The sequence below is a fragment of the Carassius carassius genome, chromosome 23 (genome assembly GCF_963082965.1).
Source record: "Carassius carassius chromosome 23, fCarCar2.1, whole genome shotgun sequence".
NCBI lineage: Eukaryota > Metazoa > Chordata > Actinopteri > Cypriniformes > Cyprinidae > Carassius > Carassius carassius.
Window position 1 is genome coordinate 7,336,449 of NC_081777.1, and position 24,912 is coordinate 7,361,360.

The window sequence follows — 24,912 nt, forward strand, 5'->3', positions numbered from 1 at the left end:
ATATAGGCTAACTGTATATAATAATGAATATTATATTAATTAGGGTTATATTTTTTTATATTTATTGTTATCCAAACTAATTATTGATTTATAATTCTAGTATTTATAATTATAGGGTTAGGGAATTTCTAGAGTTATTGTTAAATTCATCTTCTAAAGTGCACTTCCAGTAAAAAGGGGTGATGTTGGCACAGTGGATAAGACACATGCCTTTGGTGTGAGAGACCTGGGTTCAAATTCACTGTGAGACACCAATGTGTCCCTAAGCAAGACACTTAACCCCTAGTTGCTCCAGAAACGTGTGACCTCTGAAATATATAGCAATTGTAAGTTGCTTTGGATAAAAGCGTCAGCTAAATGAATAAATGTAATGTCATATAGCATAATCAAAGCTTTAAAAAAAAAAAAAAAAAAAATAAATGTAATGTCATATAGCATAATCAAAGCTTTATTGGCATGTAGGACATTTATAGGAACAGGCTATTATTTACAAAACTCTTCAGGGCTGCGATTACCAAAAGCATAGAAGATGACAATAGTTCTACAATCAATTTAGGCTTAAGATGCTTTTGGGGAAACGTAGTCCTGAATGTTAAGTAAAGAGATTGCAATGAAGGGAAAATAAATTAAATACATAACAACGAATATAAAAATACTTACCAACACAGGTTTGGCTACCCCTAGATGTGTTGGCCCAGCACATCTCATAGATCAGGGGTCACCAACCCTGCTCCTAGAGATCTACCGTCCCGCAGATTTAGACTTACAAGATTTGTAGGCCTATTTTATTTCATGTTCTTTATGTATGGTTGGTTAACACTTAAATTACCAGAGGTGGCTGTATACCTAAAAGCACCAGTGGGTGAAATCTACCCATGCACATAAAAATTTTTTTTTACGTCACTTACAGGGAGGCATATTGTACACGCCCCCGTCCCTTGACTCCACCCCCAATGTGAAAACAGTGCCAGTGAGACACGCTGAAACCGAGCGCCAACCTCCCGCTCTCTCCTGAGGCCAATAAGGAAGTGACTAAAACTGCAATTCATCGACTGGTCACTTGAGGCTGGCTGCAAAAGGGAGTCAGTCCCATAGACTGCCCACGTTAAAATGCCCAACTTTACAGCAGAAAAAAACGTTTACCGCCTGGTGCAAAAAATGATTTTGGTCTAAATAGCTAATTTTGCCTTGCATGACAACTGTGAGGGGGGTGAATTTTTTTATAACTCATCCGTTTAAATTAAGTTCTGCATAATTAAGGGCGTGGCCACTTGAGTGACAGGTGGATTGCTGCTGCTGACACTGCCATCGCGCTAGGTGGGCGTGGCTTCAGCAAGTAGCTCCCGCCTTTTTGCCCATTTTTGATTGTAAAATAAAATAAAAGCATTGTTACAAATTAATTAGTAGATATGGCCAAAATATGTATTGCAAAATCATTGCTTTTTGCACTGTTTCATTTATATTTTCCAATTCTTTATTTTTGTTTGCAAAACTTATTTTTGCTATTCTTTATTTTTGATTGCAAAAAGCATATTTATTTTTTCTCAATACTGTCATTTTTGTTTGCAAAACTTTGTGTGTGTGTGTGTGTGTGTGTGTGTGTGTGTGTGTGTGTGTGTGTGTGTGTGTGTGTGTGTGTGTTGACTCCATACTGGTCAAGAGGACAAGACTGTGTATTTAACAGTTCTACTTAATGAAGGATTGCAAATGACAGTCAAATTAACAATGACAGAGACATAAAACTATTGATTTAAAGATGTTAAACATGTATAGAGAAATAATTTTTATGTTTATTGCAAAACAGCTATATTTACACAAATTAAAGTGATTTGTGAGTGGAGGGAGACTAACTCAAATAACATCATTTTAACTCTGTAATGAGACTTCCTCATTACATCCCACTTTATGGGAGTGGGCAGGCACTATAAAGTTTTTTTTTGTTTTTTTTAATTATTTTCTTGTTTCAGTTGTCTGATTGCTGGATATTTTTGGGGGGGATCATGGATAACTGTTTCTCACATGTAGTTTATAAACACAATTATCTTTAAAAAAAAAGCTATAAAAAGGTGTTGATGGCTTTAACGAAAGCATAAGCCAAGTAGTTCACTGTTTCCCTTTGGAGAAAATGAATGGGATTTTTACACATCCAGAATCTGACTGTTGCACTCAGTGAAAATAAGAATGGATGCAGGGTCTCAAGGGTCTTAAAAACACAACAAGAATAAAGTAAGCGTCAAGCTGCAGAGCAAAAAACATCCATCAAGCACATGGCATGCTGAACTCTTTGTCATGCACTTCAAACTTCTTGAACAATTTTTACATTGTGGCAGTGTGCATTATCCTGCTGAAAGAAAGCCACTGCCATTCTAGGGAACACCAGCAACATGAAGGTGTGTACATGGTCTGCAACAGTCTTTTGTTAGGTAGTGTCAAAGCAACATCCACATGACGCTCACTTTCCCCATGTGCATCATTTAGCATCTATGACCTTGATTTGCATATACTGGTTTCCTTTCTTGCCACTGTTGGTAGTTACCAAGTCACTCTAGCCATCACTATTTTTAGCCTTTGTCAAAGTCACTCAGATCTTTTCGCTTTCCCATTTGTTCTGCTTCCAACATATGAAATTCAAGAACGGACCATTATTGATGTGCTGTAGTTACGTTTATATGCAAGTGTACAATTCTATTCAGGGGTCCCGTAACCCCAAAACTTGGAAAGCTGCATCCTGCACGAAACGGTAAAAGCTTCATAAATCCTTAATGTATGTTAGAGCTGTGCAAAGTTTATTTGTGGGAAGAGCCATACACGATTTTCAATGCCTGTTTTGTGTGTACACGAGGACACGAGGCCCCTGATGTAGAAGAAAGCAGGATAACAACACACAATTCAATCAAGAACAGAAGAGGATGCGTCAACACTATGGCCACCTACTTCCCATACACTTTACTCAACCAACAGACCTTAAGCGATCGCCATTCTTTCTCCTCCAGTGTTCTTTCAATCCAAGCACTTCAAATATTAATTTCTCTGTCAGGTTTTAGCCCAGTCTCTGTCCTCAGTGGAAAGTCTGGAGCCAGGCTGGCTGAGCGGCGACGTGAGGAAGGGCAATTACCTTCTGCCACCCGAGACTTCCAACAAAAACACCAGAGTGTGTAATTAAAGAATGAATGGCAGACCTCGCTCTATACTCTCTCACCCTTTCATGATCAGGGCCCTATTACGCATGGGCCAGTGCGGGAACCGTTGAGATAAACGTCTTTCAATCATGAAATAAAAGACAAAGAATGAAACCTTTCCAAATTACGGCTGCCGTGCTTTCAGCATGACAAGTTTTCAGCCAGAAATGGGAAACTTTTTTTGTGTTTTGCCTTTTTATTTACACGGGGACTGGGAACGCATAATTTTGAAAACAGGTTGAAAGGGGAAGTTCTTGAGAATGGCAAAGTTATTGATTCGGTGTAAACCCCCAATACGGTAATCTTTGAAAAGCGTGACGTCATGCGTGTGCATAGTACGTGTTAGGTATGTAGACATGTGTAGCACGTGTCCATTATAAAGGCAAGCGTGAACAAACATACACAACAATGGCGGAGTGCATGGTACTGTTGTTGCTGCTCAAGAGTTTGCAAACCAGCTAAGTTTGGATTTACTCCACTAATATTACAACCAACAGCAGAGATGCTTCAAATACAACATATAATTGTCACTTCCATAAAAGTTTTTTTTTTTATATATGTAACAATGTGACAGTGCCAACTACTGGTCTGGTATACGTAATACAGAATTTCTGGCCATTTTCGCAGATATGTGTAAACGCGAATCATTTTGAAAACACCGTGTATATGTGAAACTTTTTAAGAATGCAAGGGAAAAATTTTCAGTTTCTGACTAAACCGTTGTCGTGTAAACGTAGCCTAAGGCTCTGTTCTAAAACCTACCTGTGCTCTTTTAAGGAAACACTACATGATTACGATCACATTGATGACTGATTTCAACAGTTTGACATTAGCATGTTGCTAAGCTTATTACACCTTAAAGTATAATAAATGTATAATAAAATTTTGGGTTATTTTTTAATTAAAAGTTTTAAAATGTTGAATAAAACAAAAATTCATACTATTCTGTAAATGCATGTTATTGGGCATATAAATGCATTTTTTAACCACAATTTTTAAATAAATTATCATAACTCAAACTTAAAAGTAAAACAGTAAACAGTAAAACAGACATTTCCTATCACTTCACATCAATGCTTATACAGCCTCCATTTTTGAGTGCATATATCAAGATTTGTTGATACTTGTTTCATCACAACTTTAACTATTAATAACTTAAAAAAAAAAAAAAAAAAAGTCATCAAAATGTTAAGGCGTCCACGGAGATTAATTATGGGTTTGGATTTCACAAAATATGCAGTATACTTTAAACTTCAGCAAGAATATGGAACCTTCTAAAACAGGATCACCTTTCCTGTGTAAAGGACATCCCCATAATTCCTTGAAACACATGTAAGTTTTGAAACTAAGCCCAAATATGATGACCTATTAAGACTCTTTATGGTTCAGGTGAGACAAACAGGAGGGGATTAGAGACCATGACAAATCTTGGACATTGCACAATGTTTTATTAAAAAGTAAAGAAATTACACAGAGAAAAAAAAAAAAAAAAAACTATCGGCCCCCAAATATTCCTGGCCCCCCGCGTTTATATAACAAGATTTTACAACTGGCAGTGACACTGAAGGGGTATTAAAGAAAAAACACTTTAAGAAAACTGAATGAAGTCTTAGGAAGTCTGTGGGTGCAAAAAAGGGTAGGGATATCCTTAGTTTAGTTTCCCTACCAGGCCTTGGAGCTATAAATACATATGAAAACAGTTTTGACCACCACTACTACCTCCAAACTGAAAGAAAGCATTTACACCTGTGAGAGGCAACTCACTTTCCAAGCCTGCCAATCTTAAAGGTACATACCATTTGGCATGTTTTACCGATGGAAAACAACAGGTCACGTGATGGATAACATGAGGTAAAGATTACGAAAATGGTACTTAACCAAAAAAGATATAAAAGAAATGTCAAGCCTAAAGAATATTATGAACCAAGCATAGAAGGTTATGATAGAGTGACCTCGCTTCTGAAGTTTAAAATAAACCTCATTTAGATTGGGTGGGAAATTAAAGCCGAAATCTCCATTAAAAAGGAGTTTTAATCCAGAATAAAGCCCTGAGCAGCACATCTGCTGTGGACAAACATCACAATCTTAAACTGAGACTTCCGTGGCTACGATCAAAAACCAAAATATAGTCAAAGCTTATTATTTACATAGTCATATGAAAAAGGAAATCAGATAATATAATTTCACTTGAGTGTTTCACATCGGACTTTTCCATCTGGATTTTAGGTTCAACTTATCACCGCAAAAGGTCTTTAGTGGGGATTTAACATTCAAATGTCAGTTTTACACCAATGGGAGCTTTTCTTCCAAAGACTACTGTGGTAGAGTGCCACCTACTGGTTTCAAGGGAATAAGAGCAGCATGAGGTTTTACAGAAATTGCTAGATAGATGCCAATGAACAAGATAAGTGATCTCCTGCTTTTCATACACCAGTTGTTTAACTGAAAGCAAAGATGACAGCTTTTATGAAAAACAGCAAAATAATAATAATAAAAAAAAAAAAGTAGTGGCACATTCAAAAATATAGACTTTTAGTTCAATTTCATACCACCATGGGGGTTTCGAGCCAACTAAACGACTCTTATGAGACAGAAAACACATAACGTCAGTTCATTGAAAGAGCCTAGTTCTGGATGGTCACTGATGAATTCATTTAAAAGGCCTCAAGAAGGTCCGTCCAAAAGGATCCGTTTCATTCTGAATCACTTCATGACATTTACAGTGAAACCTCTCAAGCCATCAAAATGAAACACGGCTTAGTGGTATCTGCATTAAAAAAAATTTAAATGTTTTTATTATTATTGTTGTTTTTTTTAGGTCAAATATCAATTGAAAAAGTCTTAAGAGCTCAAGGAGATAACATCTCTTTTGCAATGCAAATCTTCAGGTTGAAAAACCAAGTGTTAGCATTATTAATCAACTTACAAATATAAATCGGTTTTCTCCAATATTAACATAAAAACTTCCAAAAAGTAAAATAAACCGAAACATCTACATCGGGGTGAGCAAAAGTTCTGTCCAATATGCAGTGGGTATGGGGCAGCCCGTTAGGCTGATTAATAAGGAGGGGGAACAAAATTGAATACAAAGAACCCAAAGCACCCTGGTCTTCATGAGCGTTTGGGCTTCTTGGAATGTCGCTGGACGTCCGAGTCCTCGTCACTGCTGGCCTCCTTGTCATCCGTCACACCTCGTGCAGTCCGTCTCAATCCAGTTCTCCTGCTGTCCCTATCACTGTCACTGTCCTGCTCCCGATAATCTTTACGATTTGTCCGCTTGCTCTTCCTTCTCAAAGACTCTTCCTCCTCCTCATCATCATCATCATCATCCTCCTCCTCCTCTTCACTTTCGCTGTCATCTTGTTTATCTTGTCCACCGCTCTGATTGGTCTTCTTCTGTCCAGAGTCTTCCTCATCATCTTCCTTCTGGCTGGATGAGGCTTTCTCTTGCTTCCCATTTTGTATCTTCTTCCCCCTCTCCTCCTCCTCCTCCTCCTCCTCGTCCCCATCCTGTTCGGAGTGAGGGGCCAGGCGCCTGCTACTTTGCCGTCGAAGGTAGCCAATCCCAGGGAGGCTCTCCTGCAGGAGCTCGATTAATGACTGCTCTGTGCGTGCCATGCAGGTCAGGACGTCACTTTCGGGCTGGTTGTACTCCTCCGCATTTGAGAAGATGAGCTTCAAGTCCTCGAGAAAATCACTGGCACTGTGGTACTGGGAGGATTTGAACTTGTCCTGCATTGTGGTGAAGTCCATCGGGCAGCGGATGATGTCCCAATAATCCTTGGCTTCTTCAGCAGATACAGGTTCCCTGGATGAGAGAAAGTGGAAGCACTTCTTCACTTTTTACATTTACTGCATTAATGACACACAATGTCCAAATAGCACATCACACTATAAGAAGTTAAAGATCACCCTGACAGGTTTCATCATTTTCAATATCACCAAACAACAAATTAATTAATAAAGAAAAACAAATTCTACAAATACTGCATCTAACCTGAATACATAATAAGGCTGGCTATAGGTTCAAAAGTCCCGATTCGATTCTGATTTACAAGTTCTCGATTGTTTATTTTTTAAATTAGATTCAGTGTATGTTTTAAGGCAAATGCTATTGAAAAAAAAAAAAAAAGACCAGTAAACATCAGTTAACAAATGGTGAATTAATAAAGAAATTAAGAGCCACAGGCCTGTATTTTAAACCTAACCTTTTCTTTTTTTCAACACAAAGTGCTGGACAAGAGGTTTACTATAAAAAAATAAAAATGTGATTATTCCTCTACTAATAAAAGATATGAATAAATCTGTATTTTTAATAGCATTGTTGTTACATTGAGTCTCAAGAAGGCACAACAGTAATATACTTCTGACAGTTTCTTCACGTTAAACCAAACTTTTATTTTGACAGGTTGCCGTGAAAAACTTGCAACTGCTGTGTACGTGATATGACGGTAGTTTTCTCAAATTACACAGTAAAATGCTAATGCTGGAGATTATATTTGTGTTCATGTCATCATATAGTGAGACATCGAAGACTGAAAACACCGCAAGTGTAGTTCCTGCTTTATTATGTGTGTAGTAAACAAAACAGTACATTGCGCTATCCGCTATATCAGGGTTCCCACTCTTTTTCAGAGATCATTTTCCAGGACATTTCAAATTTCATGAGGATGGGAATAAAATATAGCATACAATTTATAAAAAAAATAGTTTGCAAAAAGCATCTGTCCCAAACAGACTAAACAACAAATAAATGTCTGTCCAAAATATTTACTGCATTAAGCTCCACAGTAACCTTGTGAATTTTTTTTTACTGTTTGAGTTGGCTCAAACTCTCTTGCAACTTTTCCAAGCATTGTTTTAGAGCTGTTAACTCCTCACTTTTTTTTTTTTTTTGTCTGCGACACTTTTTCGATAGGCATTTGATTTTGTCAGTAAGGTGAAGTCATGCTTTCTCTCTGCCCTGACGGCCATTTCATCTGCCTCTTTCTGCATGGTTTCAATGCTTGGTTTCGAAACTTGTCCAGCCTGGAAGTGTAAGCAAAATTTGGGAATTCTGCTTTATGGTGTTTGTAGACGTGTATTAAAAACATTTTGTACTGTGCAAGAACCTCATCACACTGAGGTGCAGTGTACCAACCAGCATTGAGCAAAACTTGCAAGAGTTTTTGAAAGATTTCTCTTGAAATATCTCTGTTTGCAACCATGATCACAGGGTCAAGGGAGCTCAAGTGCCGCACAGCTGGGTACATTAGGGGACTTCTCGCCATTATTTTCTTGCAAGTCATGGAAAGGAAGGAGACACATTCTTTTTTGAACAGCTGAATTTTTACAGGATGTTTGTGTTAATGTTCCTTATTTAATAAAAAAACCCACTAGTAATAATCTAGTGTTTTAATAAAATATCAACGAACAGTATCTCACAATTGTATAAATAAACGCAACGAATTTAATGTTTTAAAATAAATACAATTAAGAATAGAAAGAGGAAAGGTAAGATGCTTTAAAAATTAAACTATTACCACCATCAGATGGCAGCAAATAACAGTCTTAATGAGTGAATCATTGGAGTCACTCTATCAAACGATTCATTCAAAACGCTCATTTAGGAATGAAGAAAATGACGGTCTTCATGAATGGGTCATGAATCGTTTCTCAAAGATTCAGTCAGCAAAGAAACGTCGCTGTACTGTTTGTTGCTAAGAGAAACGTCTGTTTGGAACTACTAGGTTGGTGAAACAGAGCAAACAGACAATAGTACAACATCAAACGTGCCTTTATATATACGTTTATATAAGTACTATTATATACTACCGTCCTCCGCATCATGTTCACAAGTCTGTGCTGCACTATGAACATGCAATTATCGCTGTGCATCGCGTCAGCATTTCATTTTCACTTCCTATATCGTTCATAAAACAGGTTTGGGAAATTTGGGTCTGATTTGTCATGGGGATGCAAGACGTTCCAACGATTCTAAATAAAATAGACTTAAATCGATAACCTTTTCTCAGGCAAGTGCCGTCACTCATGCTGTAATTCGCCGTGCAGACCCCTTGCACATGCGTATCAAAATAATTTGGGTAATTAAATATAACATGTAATTAAATATTACCTCCATACCAGTGAACATTTGCTGCAAACATTCGAGCACTTAATTTCTAGCACCTGAAAACCGGCAACACGAGACAGCGTCATACGTCACAGGGAGCTTAAACAGCGTGAGCTCACGTGTCAAAACTCAGCATCCCTGAACAGAGCGCTTTCTGTTACGTTAATTGTTTCAACCAGTTGTCGGCCAATTCTTTAATGATCAAGAACATTTAAAAATAATAATTTTCCAGGACAACAAGATTTTTTCCAGATCAATCTATGTTTTCTCTCATTTTCCATGTGTTTTCCAGGACTGGAAAATTTGTCATTAATATTCCAGGATTTCCAGGTTTTCCAGGACGCGTGGGAACCCTGTATATTAATTCATTGTGGAAATTATGATGTCTCATGCGTGATATCAAATGCTTCCTCAGATTTGTAGTATTACTATTGCATTTCACCTGAGCATTGCATATCACGCATATTGCTTTGCTCTTGTCAACAATATCTCCTTTATTTCACCATAAACTGTGATTCGTATCCATATAAAGTTTATCTGCATACATAATACTTGCAGAGGGTGAAAAAAGAATGCTATACTGCAGCAAAATATTAACTATATTAATCGCCCAGCTCTAATCTGTTTATTTTACCAGGTATAAAATATTAAGGTATAAACATGATTATTAAAACAATGGCATGTAGCCTTTAGGTAGTCTTAATACCTTTTTAAAAATGACATGTTATGAGACTAAATGTGATCAACAAATATACTTGTAAATAAAAAAATAAATAAATCACAAAATCAACCCTGAGGTCTAGTGAGGATGTACCTGAAGGGCCAGCTGTGTTGGTATTTCATCAGCTTCTGAAGAATGTCCTCACATTTCCCTACTTCAATAGCTTGTTTCTTCAATAGAGGATTGAAGCTCTGTCGCACCTGCACACAATCAACACTTAAGAATTACACTTTTTTTTTGCTTTCAGCACAAACTGCTATTGCTTAATGAACACGCTCTTCTTTATCTAAACAAACTCCTCTTTTTCACAAGGACTTCTTAATGATTCAGCTGAACCTGTTTGCATAGCATTTGTAAAATAAATTGCTTTTAAGAATGAGCACTACCAAAATTTAAAGGGTCATGAAAACCCATTGCATCACTGTAGTTCTCACCAGTAAAAAAAAAAACCCCGCAAAAATATACACATTGGTGTAATGCGTTTATATAAGCCTTTTGATGGGTTGCTTCATGGAGCTGTAAATATGGTTATACTCATTAATTGAATGAATCGCATTTGGGCCGAACTCTTATTACAAAAACAAACATTCTCCTCTGATCAATGAACGTTTCTCTCAGTTAATGTTCGCCATCTCACAGTCTGAAGCGTCTGTTATAATTAAAGGGTTAGTTCACCCAGATAGCAAATTTATGTAATTAATAACTCACCCTCATGTCGTTCCAAACCCGTAAGACCTCCGTTTATCTTAAGAACACAGTTTAAGATATTTTAGATTTAGTCCGAGAGCTCTCAGTCCCTCCATTGAAGCTGTGTGTACGGTATACTGTCCATGTCCAGAAAGGTAAGAAAAACATCTTCAAAGTAGCCCATGTGACATCAGAGGGTCAGTTAGAATATTTTGAAGCATCGAAAATACATTTTGGTCCAAAAATAGCAAAAACGACGACTTTATTCAGCATTGTCTTCTCTTCCGTGTATGTTGTGAGAGAGAGTTCAAAACAAAGCAGTCTGGATATCTGGTTCGCGAACGAATCATTCAGTTCACCAAATCGAACTGAATCGTTTTAAACGGTTCGCATCTCTAATACGCATTAATCCACAAATGACTTAAGCTGTTAACTTTTTTTAATGTGGCTGACACTCCCTCTGAGTTCAAACAAACCAATATCCCGGAGTAATGCATGCACTCAAACAGTACACTGACTGAACTGCTGTGAAGAGAGAACTGAAGATGAACACTGAGCCGAGCCAGATAATGAACAAAAGACGGACTTGTTCACGAAGCAAGAACCGGTTGCATTGGTTTTCGGATCACCAGTAGTTCTTTCGGACAGTTCGATTCAATAAACCGGTTGAAGAAAACGGTTAACCGGTTCTTTTGCGCTCGACGTAATGGCGTCATTTGCGATGATTGCCCTTGATTCAAGCCTTTGGTTTACCCGCGCTCATAACACTAGCACAGAATCAATCACCAAAAGAATCAGCTCGGTTCAGCCGCTCGTGTGATTCAGCGTGAAGCAGACTGACACACAATGCGCAGTATCATCAGCTCCTCGATTCTTCTTATCTGGCTCGGCGTTCATCTTCAGTTCTCTCTTCACAGCAGTTCAGTCAGTGTACTGTTTGAGTAAATGAATTACTCCGGGATATTGGTTTGTTTTAACTCAGAGGGAGTGTCAGCCACATTAAAAAAAGTTAACAGCTTAAGTCATTTGTGGATTAATGCGTATCAGAGATGCGAACCATTTAAAAACGATGCAGTTCGATTTGGTGAACTAAATGATTAGTTCGCGAACCAGATATCCAGACTGCTTTGTTTTGAACTCTCTTACAACAGACACGGAAGAGAAGACAATGCTGAATAAAGTCATAGTTTTTGCTATTTTTGGACCAAAATGTATTTTCGATGCTTCAAAATATTCTAACTGACCCTCTGATGTCACATGGACTACTTTGAAGATGTTTTTCTTACCTTTCTGGACATGGACAGTATACCGTACACACAGCTTCAATGGAGGGACTGAGAGCTCTCGGACTAAATCTAAAATATCTTAAACTGTGTTCCAAAGATAAACTGAGGTCTCACGGGTTTGAAACAACATGAGGGCAAGTTATTAATTACATAATTTTGCTATCTGGGTGAACTAACCCTTTAAATCAGCATGTGTTGATTTGCTAAGCAAATCATCTTCTCATAGGATAAGGACGCGGTCTCATGAATTATTTAATAGATACCGACGTTTCATTGCTGTACTATAGTCCTTTGTGTTGACGTCACAGTTTGTGACGTGGCAATGTTGTTTGTAAACCCAAATGATAAAACAGGGCAAATAAAAAGCTTAAAATTAACCAGTTTTCTTCAATGTAATTGTTGTGCAGGATAACAGTACTAAACACATCACACTTCCACATGTCATGTTTTACTCACCAGCTCAGGTCGAAATTTAGGCAATTGTCTGTGATCCGGCTTAGAAGCAGGTTTGGGATCCGGCTTAGAAGCAGGTTTGGGATCCGGCTTAGAAGCAGGTTTGGATTCCGGTTTAGAAGCAGGTTTGGGATCCGGTTTAGGATCTGGGTTGGAAACAGGTCTGGGAGCAGGTCTAAGATCTGGTCTGGAAGCAGATCTGACAGCAGGCTTTGGATCTGGTTTAGAAGCAGATCTGAGTGCAGGTCTTGGATCAGGCTTGGAAGCCGGTCTGAGAGCTGGTTTGACACTAGGAGGGGAATGCTTCTTCTGTGGTGGTTTACTCTGCACTCTGGGCTTCAAAGACGACTTCACCTTCTTCCTCGATCTCACTGTGACATCCAAACAAAGTCAAAACTAGTTTGTGCTGAAACTTTTAAGAGAGTTTCAGACCCTTGAGCATATCATGATACTACAATACATTTGATAAACATGTGTTTTGATAAACACGTTTTTTTCTCCTAAAATATTATTGTGAAGAAAATAAATTCGCCCACCCCCTAACGAAAAAAGTCTATCAGTTTTCAAAGCTCTCAGAGTGACACTCACAGCTGTGGCCCGTGTGTCTGTATTCTTCATCTGATTCTTCCTCTTCAGAGTCTTCAGAGTATTCCTCCTCTGAGTACTCCTCTTCCTCGGTGTCCTCCTTATAGTTTCTATAATCAGAAATGTGTAAATTAATTATGAGAATCTTGGAGCATGCATTTATATATAGAAACCTCATTTTTTTTACATTTAATGAAAGAGGCCCAATGTGTGCATGCTCTTACCTGCCCCTGGAGCTGCGTCGGGCGGTAGTTGGCTGACAGGCTGGGCAGAGCCACTCACCCTCCGGTATACGGTACAGTGCCGGCCGAAGACAGAACAGATGGAAGGCTTTATTACACTCATCACAGAGAATCAGCTTATCATCCTCTCCTACAGAGAAAGAGAATCATAAAACAGATCAATTACATGTTACATCTTCCTGTTACCACGCAGTACTTTCTTTTTTGTGCTGCTCACATTACAGCAACAGGTGCAGTTTAAATCTCAGACATTCTCTCTTTGATGGTCATTCTGTCCCTTGTGTGTTTCACTCTATATTTCATACTCTAAAGGTGTAAAGTAACTACTCTCTGAGTCTGAAGGTCATGTATTTCACATGCAGTAGTGTTCCATGTTTTTAAGAGACTATGGTAGGTGGAGCTTGAAAAATGTATATTTTCAAGTACAAAACCATGGAAGGCCGCTACAGTCTAGGTAATTAATGTGAATCACTGAACATGACCATCTGAAAGTTAGAACACTTGAAAGGTTTTATAGCCCAATATAAATGGTGCAAAATGTGACTTCTTAAATTAAAAGAAATGCTTGCTTAATTTAACTGGATAGAGGAGGAAAAGCAGTCAGTGTGAACTTGCTCAATGTGGTATCAAAAGCATCCCAGGATGTGGCCCAAAAAGTGAGTTGAATGAATATCCAGAGTGAGCAGAGTTGGAATCTAGACAAAGAGTGGCAACTCTGAAAATTACTAAATGTACATTTTTTGGTCTCTACATTATACTAAGTTGCAATGTGTCATTTCATAGTTTTGCAGGATTTATGATGTCCAAACTTTTGGCACTGTTGAAAAAACATACACTCTAAAGCCTGTTTGATGCACATATCAAATAACGCTTCACAGCTTTTGAGGTTGATCTTCAGGTGTCTCACCTTTCCTGCGGCACACTTTACAGCGAGAGTTCTCTGCAGACATATCCCACTTGATGCAGGCATCCAGCATGCCGAGCAGAACGTGCATACGAGAGAAAGTCTGAGCTTCACGGACTGCAGTTTTCCACTTCTCCACCGCGGTTGCTACCTAGAAATTCAATATGCAGAAAAAGTTTAGTCTTAAGTCCAGATTCTTTTTTTCCCTTTCAAAAGTGAGCTAAACAATCAGTTATTAGCGCAATAAATAACCACGTTGAAGCTTTTCTTCTAGGATTGTGAATTTATTTTTCTCTAAGTGTATGATCTCAGTAGAACTTGTGATATTTCAAAGATACTGACATACTTTTAGAGTGAAGCAGCTATTAGGACAGATTTGTTTATGCAGTGAAAGCGAAGCAGCATTTCTGTTAACAAGCGAGAGGGAAATGGTTAGTGGAGAGGAGTGATTCTTGAATGCTTGGAGCGCAGAAAGGAAATTGTTGCCGATCCACTCCACTCACTTTCTCTGGCAAGGATGCATTAAACTGATCAGTTGGGGTAAAGACTTTTACAAAAAAAAAAAAATATATATATATATATATATATATAATAATAATAAAATATATAAATATATATATATATATATATATATATATATATATATATATATATATATATATATATATATATATATTTAGAAAATTCAAAACTGCAGTATTTATTTATTCAAATATTTCACAGTTTCCTTAAAAACAAAATGACTGTTTTTGATAAGAATAATCTTTCTATTAAATTAAATGCAGCTGTAGTGTTCGTTTCTCATCTGGTTTCATCATGTTTTTGCCAAGTACTGATGAAGACAAATTTGTTTCTTTTCTCTTTATTTCTGCTTGTTCATTCAGTGAACACAATGCTACAATGTTCACTTCACTAGGACACGAACAATGCATGCCACGGTTTTAATATGTTATATTTTAGGCTATGGTATTAAGAATCGGGAAATAAACTACTGCGATGTTAGGATCTTGAAACCCTCTTCAAAACACACTCACCCTGGCCTCTTCAGCCAGTTTCTTCTGATCATCTACTTCCTCCGCCGTCGTGCTCTCCTCTCCACCGGTCTTCTTTTTCTTCTTCTGTTTGGGTGCCATGAAGCCCTGCAGAAACTTCTTGATCACGCTCTCTTGCAGAGTGATCACACACTCCCCAAAATCCTGCAGCTTCTCCAAGTCACGCACCTGAAAGCACAAGTGAGAGGTCAGGTCGGTTTAAAGTGATAGAGGTATCCAAGTAGCTGGCTGCAGAGTAACAGCTACAAATACCATACTGTGAAAAAAGATATTGGTTATAGTGGCCACCCCATGTAGTCTCAGTGTCTCTCACCCTTTCTTCAAATGCAGATGTGTCCTCCATGTATCCAAGGCCTCCTTTCTGTAGACGAGAGGCTACCTCGATAATGTCACTGCGTGAGAACTTAAGCAGCTCCTGGTATCCGTCACAGCTCTTCAGGCCTGGGTTACCCTTTTTCATCAGATGGATGGAATGCAAGATTTCCCGGTAACTAGAATACAGACATCATTAATCGATTTTCCTGGGATTGAAAGCAAGTAAGGTGTGAAAATATCTATTTTCAGGAAAGAAGGAGAAGAGTGTGTGTATACTCACTTAACCTGGAGCCTGAGTTTGAGTTCACTCTCTCTAACTCCCTGAGGGTGAAGACTTTCTATTAGCTCATCGAGGTCTTCTTGCGAATCACACATAAACCTGGGAAAACATTTAAGAACAAGCATTTGTGTTGCTGCACAATACTGATGTCCAGACAGATGTCATGCCATGTCTTGGTCCATGGGACTGTAAATCTTCATTACAACTCATTTTAGCCCATTTTTCCTTTTGGAATTCTTTGCTACAAAACAATGCATAGTCTCATACAAAAAATAAAATAAAAAAAACCCTTGGAGCCACAAATTACTTGAAGGCTGATTTTCCAGACACCAACGATACAACTGGGAATTTGCAAGAACACTTACCAGAGGTTTTGGCCTTGTTTGGGCACAGTGGTCTCAATACAGGTCTCAGGCACTGGTGCCCCCTGCTGGCCATTTTCATTAGAAGTGCTGACTATGCTGCCATCATCATCTTTCCCTTCATCCTCTTTCTCTCCATCTGAATGGACACATTTAAACATTTAAACATGTTTTTTTGCTGCAAATAACAGCATTTTATTTATAAATTATACATTCCACTGGTTAAATTAAAGCTTGTACCAAGAACCAAAAAAAAAACGGTTTTTACCAACAAAACGTTGCCTCTGTGAACAGATTTAGTACTTTAGCAGAAAATCAGCATAGAGAATTAAAATTTTTTATGTTGCCAATATTTAAACTCTTCCAAAAAGTATTGTTAATAACTTGTAGATGTTAATTTGGCCCTACTATTATGAAACAAAATACAAAGATGAAGTGTTTTAGAAAATGTGTAGGTGGACTAACCTTCCATCTCGTCCTCTTTGTCTTCCTCTGTCGACACGGGCTCCTCTTCAGGAGGAAGAGTGAATGTGTAGTCTATACTCTCATGAACCCATCCTTTCTCAATATACAGGCCAGGAACCACATCAGAGAACAGCCAGTAGCGGTTGTGATGGCGGTCAGTACCCAGTGGTGTTCTCCTCAGCACCAGCTTCGCTTTAGTGACGGCATCCTGGAAGGCTTTCTCTGCTCCGGCTTTCTGCCTCCTGATTCGTTCCTCCTCTGCTTCCTTCTCCATACGCTCTGCAACAGATGCATATATAACGGTTTAAAATAACATTTTTTATCTTTGGCTAAAAAATCTTATCTTTTGGCTAAAGGCTTTGTTTATTTGAATATTAGAAAAGACACAATAAAAACTGTAGTACTATAAAATAAAAATAAGTCAAAAATCAATTCCTTTTATATTTTAAAATAACTTATTTATTCCTGAAATGGCAAACCTACATTACCAGTCGTCAGTCACATTATCATTCTAATAATCTCATTTGGTGCTCAACAAATGTTTATTTATCTTCTTATTATCAGTTGTTTTTCAGGAAACCATGGTGCACTTTTTCAGGATTCTTTGATGGGTAGAAAGTTCAATCTATTTGCTCAATTTAATCAACTTTGATCAACTTAAAGTGCATTTCTTGAATAAATGTACTTGATTTTAGTAGTGTAAATGTTAAGGGGCACCATAAATCTGCTTTTTTACAACCCGTTTTAGTCCAAAAGGAGCAAAGAGTCAGGTTATTTTATGCTGCTTGGAGACTCTGTCTTCATGGTCTCTTACCCTACTTTCCTCTGGTGCTGCTGGTTTTATTTCTCACACCTCTTTCTTCTCCATTACTCTTTGCAGGTTTCTGGAATACCACTTCATTCTCACTTTCAACCAGTTTTTTTCAACCTAGTTTCTGACCTTCTGAAATTCCTTTTACATGTCTCTCACCTTTGTTTTGCCGGTCCTGCTCTTCCTTTTCTTTCTTGGCCTGAATGGCCATCAGACGTCTGCTTTTCACTGTGCTGATCAAGTCCTCTGGCTCTGGTTCCACTTTGGGCGTCTCTTTTTTCACATTTGAATCTTTCCCCCTATCTGCCCTCATTAGTGCCTCTCCGCTAGCATCAGTTTTTGCCTCCATCTGCTCTTTGCGTTTTTGCTTCTCTGCCTTTTTACGTTCTTTGACTTCTTTAAGCGCAGCAAGCCGCTCCTTCCACAGTTCGGCCGATCGCTGCAGAGTGGCCTCCACGTGATCTTCCACCGAATAGGTCATGAGGATACGATGACACATCGCCACCAGCAGGCTGACCTTCTCCTGAGAGTTCAGTTCAAACACTTCCGACGTCTCCAGCTTTTCCAAGAACTCACTGCTCACCACATCATCGTAGCCAGCACCAGGCTGCCAGTCATCTGAGCCACGTGCGCTCTCTTCTTCATGGGCATCTGTTGGCCGCAAACACAAGCGCACCAGCTCGGATACGGAGTGCATGCTCAGAGGAATCTCAGATAATGGCATGTCCAGTTCACTGTAACCTTCGGCCAGCTCATCTTGCAGAAGTGTTTGCAGCAGCACCACCAGCACACGGTTCAAGTAGAGGAAGCCTGCCTTCTCTCCAGCTAAAGCCTCCATCAGAGCGACAGAGGTGATGGGATACTGGTCATCAGGCATCAGGAGGCCAGAGTAGCAGTGAAGGAACTCAGCTACCATGGCTATGTCACCAAAGAGGGTGTTGGGAAGCCCCTCGGGCATGTCGAACAAACGGAACGTCGGCAAGCTCTTGCCTTCGAGCTCCTGGTCTTCATAACGGCGGGACATCTCCCGTCTCACCTGCAGCTCTTTCTCTCTCCGCTCTTTGGCTTTCTCACGCAGCTTCTGCTTGATATCCTGGCGTTTCTCCTCCTCGGTCATAAGGGCCCATCTGCGTTTCTGCTCAAGCAGTTCCCAGCGTTTTTGAACTAGATCTTTCAGCTCCTCAGGAAGCCGGCCACGATCCTCTGTGGACAGTGTTTTTGCTGCCTTAGCCACAAGTGAGGACAGAGTGGTTTTCTTGTCTTCTTTGCCTTTATTCTCCTTGTAAAACCGTAGGAGATGTAAGGCCATGGGTGGCAAAGGTTTGCCCAACTTAGCAGAGCCAGTACTTGAACTTCTGCTTCGCTTTTTTGGGCTAGCTGCAGTAGGTGGGCTTTTGGCAAGATCCAAAAGGGTCATCTGCTTCATTTTGGGTTTCTTGGTGCTTCCAGGGTTTTTGTCTTCCTTTTTGGAGAGCTTCTGGTCATTGAGAGTCTTAGTGACCCCACTCTTGCGGCTCTTTTTGGGGTCAGTGGATTTTTTGTCTCCCTGCTTTTTATTTGATTTTGGGGTGCTGAGGATGTTTTCCCCATCAGATTTCTTAGATGTACCTGAGTTTTTCATTTTTAAGGGAGATCCATTAACTTTCTTCACCTGAACAAAAAATACAGAAAAATAAATAAAACAAATATTTATGGAATAAAACATTTGTTATATAAAAATCCATTAAAGGACATAAGATTAATTTTATACAATTACAAGTCACCTCACAGACAACCATATGACACAAAAATGTCCATTTCCAAATAATATTTTTACTGCAAAGGTTAGTTTATTAGTTTAGTTTATCCTTTAGTCTCCCTTCTTTTCTTTTTTTTGGTAGACCAATAGAGTCTAGAGTAATTCATGTATCAGAATCAATGTTTTTGGTTGGTATTTTAAACAAAAAATATAAATAAATGCTTTGGTTAGTATTATAAATACCTGCATATGACCCCAGAGGGTTGGGCTGAGAGGTATGTTCTGGGAATCTTTTTTATTTTTCTTCTTTTCCCCTTTTACTTGGACTCCCTCACTGTCTTTTTCTGTCTCCGCAGTCTTCAGCTTCTTATTGGGCTTACCTTCTGGTGAGCTCATGCTTTTCCTCTTAGCTGATGGATTTTCTGCCAAAAACTAAACGGAGGAAAATCGAATATAATAAAACAATTTTCTACAATAAAATAACCTTTGGTTCAGGTTTTTCCTGAACTATCACATTTATGTACCCCACCTTGTGAGGGTCCAGTAAAAAGTCGCTGAATTTGCTTGGCAGGTTGTACTTTTTCACCAACTCATCCTCCACCACCCAGGGGGCGCTCTCTCCCGTGCCCAGCCTCAGAGCGTAGTGTCTGATGAAGTAGCGCATTATTTCTTTGTTTGGAGGCCGCTCAGTTCTGAACAGACTGTCTGCAGGGACGTCACTGATAACTTTGTCCTCATTGAGAAGTTTGACATCATACTTGTGGGGCAGAAATTTGGGCATGACCCATTTCTTCTTCTCTTCTTTCATACTGGTTGGGAGTTTTCTGGGCGAGCGGCGGGCCCTATCAGCTACAGGCAAAAAAAAATAAAAATAATAATAATAATGCTAAAATTAAGAAACTCTATACTCCTATAATTCTATACTTCAATATAAAAGATTACAATTAGGATACTAATCATTTGAATATGAACCAAACAACTATATTTTTATTATAATATATTGTGAAGAGGTTGATCATGAAGAGCAGCTGAGACTCACAGAGACTCTCTCTCCTGCTGTCCTCCTCTTTAAACTGTGGCTCCTTCTTCAGGTTCTCCTGACTAGCGTTCTCTTTATCACTGGATGGAGAATCACAAGCTCCTTCCAGCTTTTTCTCCACATTCTCTTCTGGAGGATTCTCCAGCGGATGAATCTTTACCACTTTCACATGCAATGTCTTATCCTTGCCAACCTTACAGAGAGAGAGACAGAATTACCATTTCACATCCATCGAGAGCAAACAGAGGAACTGGAAGATGGGAACTGACCTTGCCTTTTCCATTAGTTAAGTTTACACAGATAATACATTTACCATTGCAGGTTTGATCTAAGCAAACACTTTGAACGGAGCACAAGTACCCTACTTTTTCAGATTTTAAACTAATTCCAATTGACAAAATTCCCACCCTACATTTTATTAGTCCAAATATTAAATCAAAGTACATACCAAGAAGTCACACTCCTCATCCACAGCATACTTGGTGAGAATCTCCACCCAGACCAGATCCACTAGTTTATCCAGTGATACGGTGTTATGATGCACAATCTCCAGGACCGGCTTCTCGAACCACACCGGGTACTCCTCCTGAAGCCTGCCAAAAACAGACCAAACAATAGATACATGAGTTTAAAACAAACCAACTCAACTGTGACTTTTGAGCGGTAATAATACACCACCACAATTGATGAAAAAATGGTTCTGTCTGTACTAATATAATACAGCAGATATTGTATGGGACAGCCAATGATTTTCAAGTTATTGCTAACCATTGCAGGGCCTGACAATAAGGACCTTAATGTTATTGCTTTGTTTTGATAATTTGTAATTTGTTTTGATTTATTACTGATTGTTTACTTGTCTTTAATAATGTTTGAACCTTATATCAGTTAAGCTAGTAGTTTTTGCATGGAATGAAAAATTGTGAAATTCTTTGACAGGAGTTTCTGAAATATTAATGTCAGTCTTACTAACCATATTATAAAACAAGGTTAATATTTACATTATGAATGTTTGTTGTGTGAATGAAAACAAAATGACTTCATATACTTCCTGACCAGCAGAGGGAGATGAGAAACACAGGAGTGAAGAATGAACTGTATAAATAGCTTCAAAACACACTAACCCTTACAGCAGCATACCGCTCTATATCGACTGTACAGCAAACTGTTCTCAGAGTGTACGAGTGATTGGTTACATAAGCAGCTTATGAGACTAAACTGTTTTCAATCTGTCACTCACATCCACATCGAAAGCCGTTTGCACATCAGTTGAGTTATTGTTTTATGAAGTAAAACAGCAAAGCATCTCCCTCCCCTGACTGCTGATGACTCCATCAATAACTTTTTTTTTTAAAGAATTTTAAACCAATAAAATATTTTAGAGCTGGGCAGGGATATTTAAAAATTGTTATATCACCCACCCCTATTTCCATGTGTTCTTAAACAACAAATATTCTGAACAAGTTTATTTATTTTCGGTTTTATTTTAATATTAGCCAAATTTTAGAGTACCTCCTCAGCCTTTCTACGCTTTAGACACCCAAAAATGCTAGGTTAAGCACTGATATCTTACTGTATATTGAGAGACAGAAAAAAATAATTGCTCAGTACATCTCTTAAATATTGAGGCATCCATACTCAGAAAAGACTTTGAAAACAACGGACGACTAAATGATGCTGTTGATGCTCCAAGTTCATTCTCTCATGCATTCACTCGTGTTTGTTACTTACAGCTCTGTGACCTCCTGTTCTTCTTCCCAAGCCTCCTTATGTGTGAGCTGGCTGCTACCGGTGCTTTTACACGTCCATATCCGCTCTGCATACCTGCACAGTCGAGCTTCATACTCTCTGAACAACAGTGTTAAGGACAAAAAGCAGCACTCAAATAACACTACATCGCTTCCAGCTCTTCTGAAACCTCTGAAATCTCGAGCAGTACTTCCACTGTCTGTCATCTGAGAGAGACTCATTCACAATTAATGCATGTGTGTAGCACAGCAGCTCAATAATTAAAGGGCCAGCAGCAGCAGATACTGCATAAACACATTTTTATAATTACATTTGAAATTAAAAACAGTAATGAAAACAAAAACACAAGAGCCTCTGCAAAATTGTTATTTAAAGCACTGTGAAAAATGTAACAATTCAGAGCCAAGATAAACACTTGTGTATAAGTTAATCTTGCATCGTTCATGTGATAAATGTGTATCAAAGCATAATTATTAATGGTCACCCAACATGGGCTTTGATGATCAAAGTCAGGATATCTAGAAACCTGGGTTTTTAATGACAGCAAACAAGATTTAGACTTAATTACTCAAACAAAACTTTTTTTTTACTATGATATGGCGGTCAGATTTTACAACTGACACAAGGATGATGCTTCTTAGATAGTGTAGCACTTCTTTTAATCAGACAAGCAAAACTTAATGGTAGATAGAGATATCAAAATGGCCAAATACTTAATCAACTAATCAGCAGCTGTTACTACACGAAGCCGTTGTTAACGGAGAAGATGCGCAAATAAACGCCGAAAATGAAGTGGATTTGCGCATCTTCTAAGTTAACAATGGCTCCGTGTAGTAACAGCTGCTCTATGTGAAATCACGCACCTGAGGGAATTTACCGCTGATTAGAGAACCGGCTTTACTGACGAGATGCGCATTAACGATCGGCCGATCGTGATCGGAGCAGCCAAGCTTAAATAGCATTAACGATAGCGATTATCTAGTTACAAAAAAGGTTAAAAAAACTACTATTTCGCAAATATTAATTAAACAGCATGCACCAGAGAAGTCATATCTTGGTTGCTAACGCCCTAAAGTTCATATCTACACATCCTGTCACTCACGACCAAATTCACGTAGCGTGCGGAAAACATCTCGCGCGCAAACGACCTCGCGCAGCAGTAGCAGCACACGAACTCGCACGTTCCCCTCCAAGCAGCAGCGCGAGCTAAAACGGTGTACAATCATAATCACACTCTTCCAGCATATAGATAACTATTACACAGTCAACAGATGGCTGGTTGTTCAGGAGCATCAATCTATAAACTCACATCATATATAACGTTATCTGCCTGTAAATAAGCGCGGGCTCGCGTGTGTTACACAAGATTGAGTCTAGTCTGGATGAGAGCTGTTCAGTCAGACGTCACACACACTGCGTCCTGGAGCTAACTCGCTAGCACTAGCTTGCTCTAAAACACACACGACAACAACACGCAATTCACAATACTTTAATCGAATCAGATTAATATAACACTTTACCCCTTTTTTACGAGTTAAGGCCCTGCTGATCTAAACGTCATGGTCACCTTAAGCCTGTTAGCGTTATAATGAGATGCAGTGCGCAAGATGAAAACAATAATAAACGCAATAATGCAAACCCCGAGCTCGGACTCCGCGACCCGCGTGGAAACGTCGCATCGAGACTCTAGCGAGCACGTGTTTGTATGTCTAGTGTTTGCAAGTGGAAAGTGGAGACAGTGAGAAGGATACTCTTTGTTCCTGAAGGCCTCTTTGGTGTGCTCGATGATGAACACCTCCTCTGCTGGGCCCGGCGGCTCCGACAGCGGCTTAACCAACGGGTACGGCTTCCGGCCTAGTAACGGTGCCATGGCGGGCTCGCAGCGGTCCTGGACGTGTCTGTAAAGTGAAGTACTGAACTAACCCCCCGCTCAATCTCAGCTCGATCTGAATATGCCGTGAATCCGTGCGTCTCAGCGGCGTAGCATCGGGCTAGGTTAGCCCGCGCTGCTTTACTTACTTCTAGGAAAACAAAACCCAAAGTACAGTTTTATCATTCAGTTACATCTCCCGTGTTACATCCTCTAGTTCAAGGGAGCCGGTGGGGTCATGGTGAGATGCGCGAGGAGTGAGCGGAAACTCCTGGGTGCCGGGGATTAAAGCGCGAGAGGCGGCCCGTCAGAGCTGCTATGGCGGGCTTTTCTTACGCCGCTCAGGTCCGTGTTGAAGTCGATTCTCCAGGCCAAAGCGACGTACCAATCCCCTGTCCGCAGCGACTGTAGACCGCGGAGATACTGTTTTGAGGGACGGGCTGATTACATAAACAAACAAGAGGGATTATAGCTGATTGAAAAATGGCGGGAGTTCCTGCTACACCGGCAACATTCCCTACAACCTCAAAACTCCGTTACCCCGGTAGCAAGCTGCGACGCAAGAATAAATCCCACCCATCGTCTCCAACGATTGGGTGATAAGAAACTACGACACAGACTGAGATATCTGATTGGTCGATTCAACTGTCAATTATACCCACATCCTGTCAACAACACCCGTCCAATCACAAATACAAGGAGTGTTTGGAAGCATGGCTAGAGGTCAGTTTATAGTAAATTCATAGATGATTTCAAAATGAAAGTATGCAGTTTGACTCATAGTATTAATAATTACTAATAATAACTTTAGTATAAATAACGGACATTTATTTATTTATTTTTTATATAACATAATTGATATAGCCAAATGCCTAGACTTAAGATGAAAGGGGCAGCGGGTGTAGAATTTAAAATGAGAGAAATAGAGAGTGCACACGACACCTTTGATCCAATTAAAGAGACAGTTTTGATTAATGATAAAACCATCTTTTAGGATTGAAGACAATGTACATTAAATACGTTTTTCACGGCCACATGTGAAATAATAAAGCTCTGCCAAAA

At 39.1% G+C, this 24,912-nt stretch overlaps 1 protein-coding gene across 1 annotated transcript; it reads right to left on the reverse strand.

Annotated features, from left to right (window-relative positions):
• Positions 1-4,368: 4,368 nt before the first annotated feature.
• On the reverse strand, positions 4,369-24,413 carry LOC132101280 (tyrosine-protein kinase BAZ1B-like). Its single transcript, XM_059506103.1, has 18 exons — positions 23,732-24,413; positions 21,963-22,079; positions 20,680-20,824; positions 20,232-20,424; positions 19,722-20,041; positions 19,436-19,624; positions 17,614-19,105; positions 16,644-16,922; positions 16,182-16,317; positions 15,817-15,915; positions 15,535-15,712; positions 15,204-15,389; positions 14,173-14,320; positions 13,248-13,395; positions 13,027-13,133; positions 12,442-12,809; positions 10,106-10,212; positions 4,369-6,987 (listed from the first exon to the last, which is right to left on the reverse strand). Exons 1-18 carry the CDS (start codon positions 23,848-23,850, stop codon positions 6,291-6,293), a joined length of 5,028 nt encoding a protein of 1,675 aa, XP_059362086.1. The 5' UTR covers positions 23,851-24,413; the 3' UTR covers positions 4,369-6,290.
• Between the last annotated feature and the right edge of the window lie 499 nt (positions 24,414-24,912).

Excerpts from the sequence above, each read along its gene's own strand:
- LOC132101280 (XM_059506103.1), bottom strand. The coding sequence starts at position 23,850 with ATGGCACCGTTACTAGGCCGGAAGCCGTACCCGTTGGTTAAGCCGCTG. Across the intron at positions 20,825-21,962 it reads GAACAGGAGGTCACAGAGCT|GCTTCAGGAGGAGTACCCGG; the intron begins GTAAGTAACAAA and ends TGTTTTTGGCAG. Across the intron at positions 19,625-19,721 it reads TTTTACTGGACCCTCACAAG|TTTTTGGCAGAAAATCCATC; the intron begins GTGGGGTACATA and ends TCCTCCGTTTAG.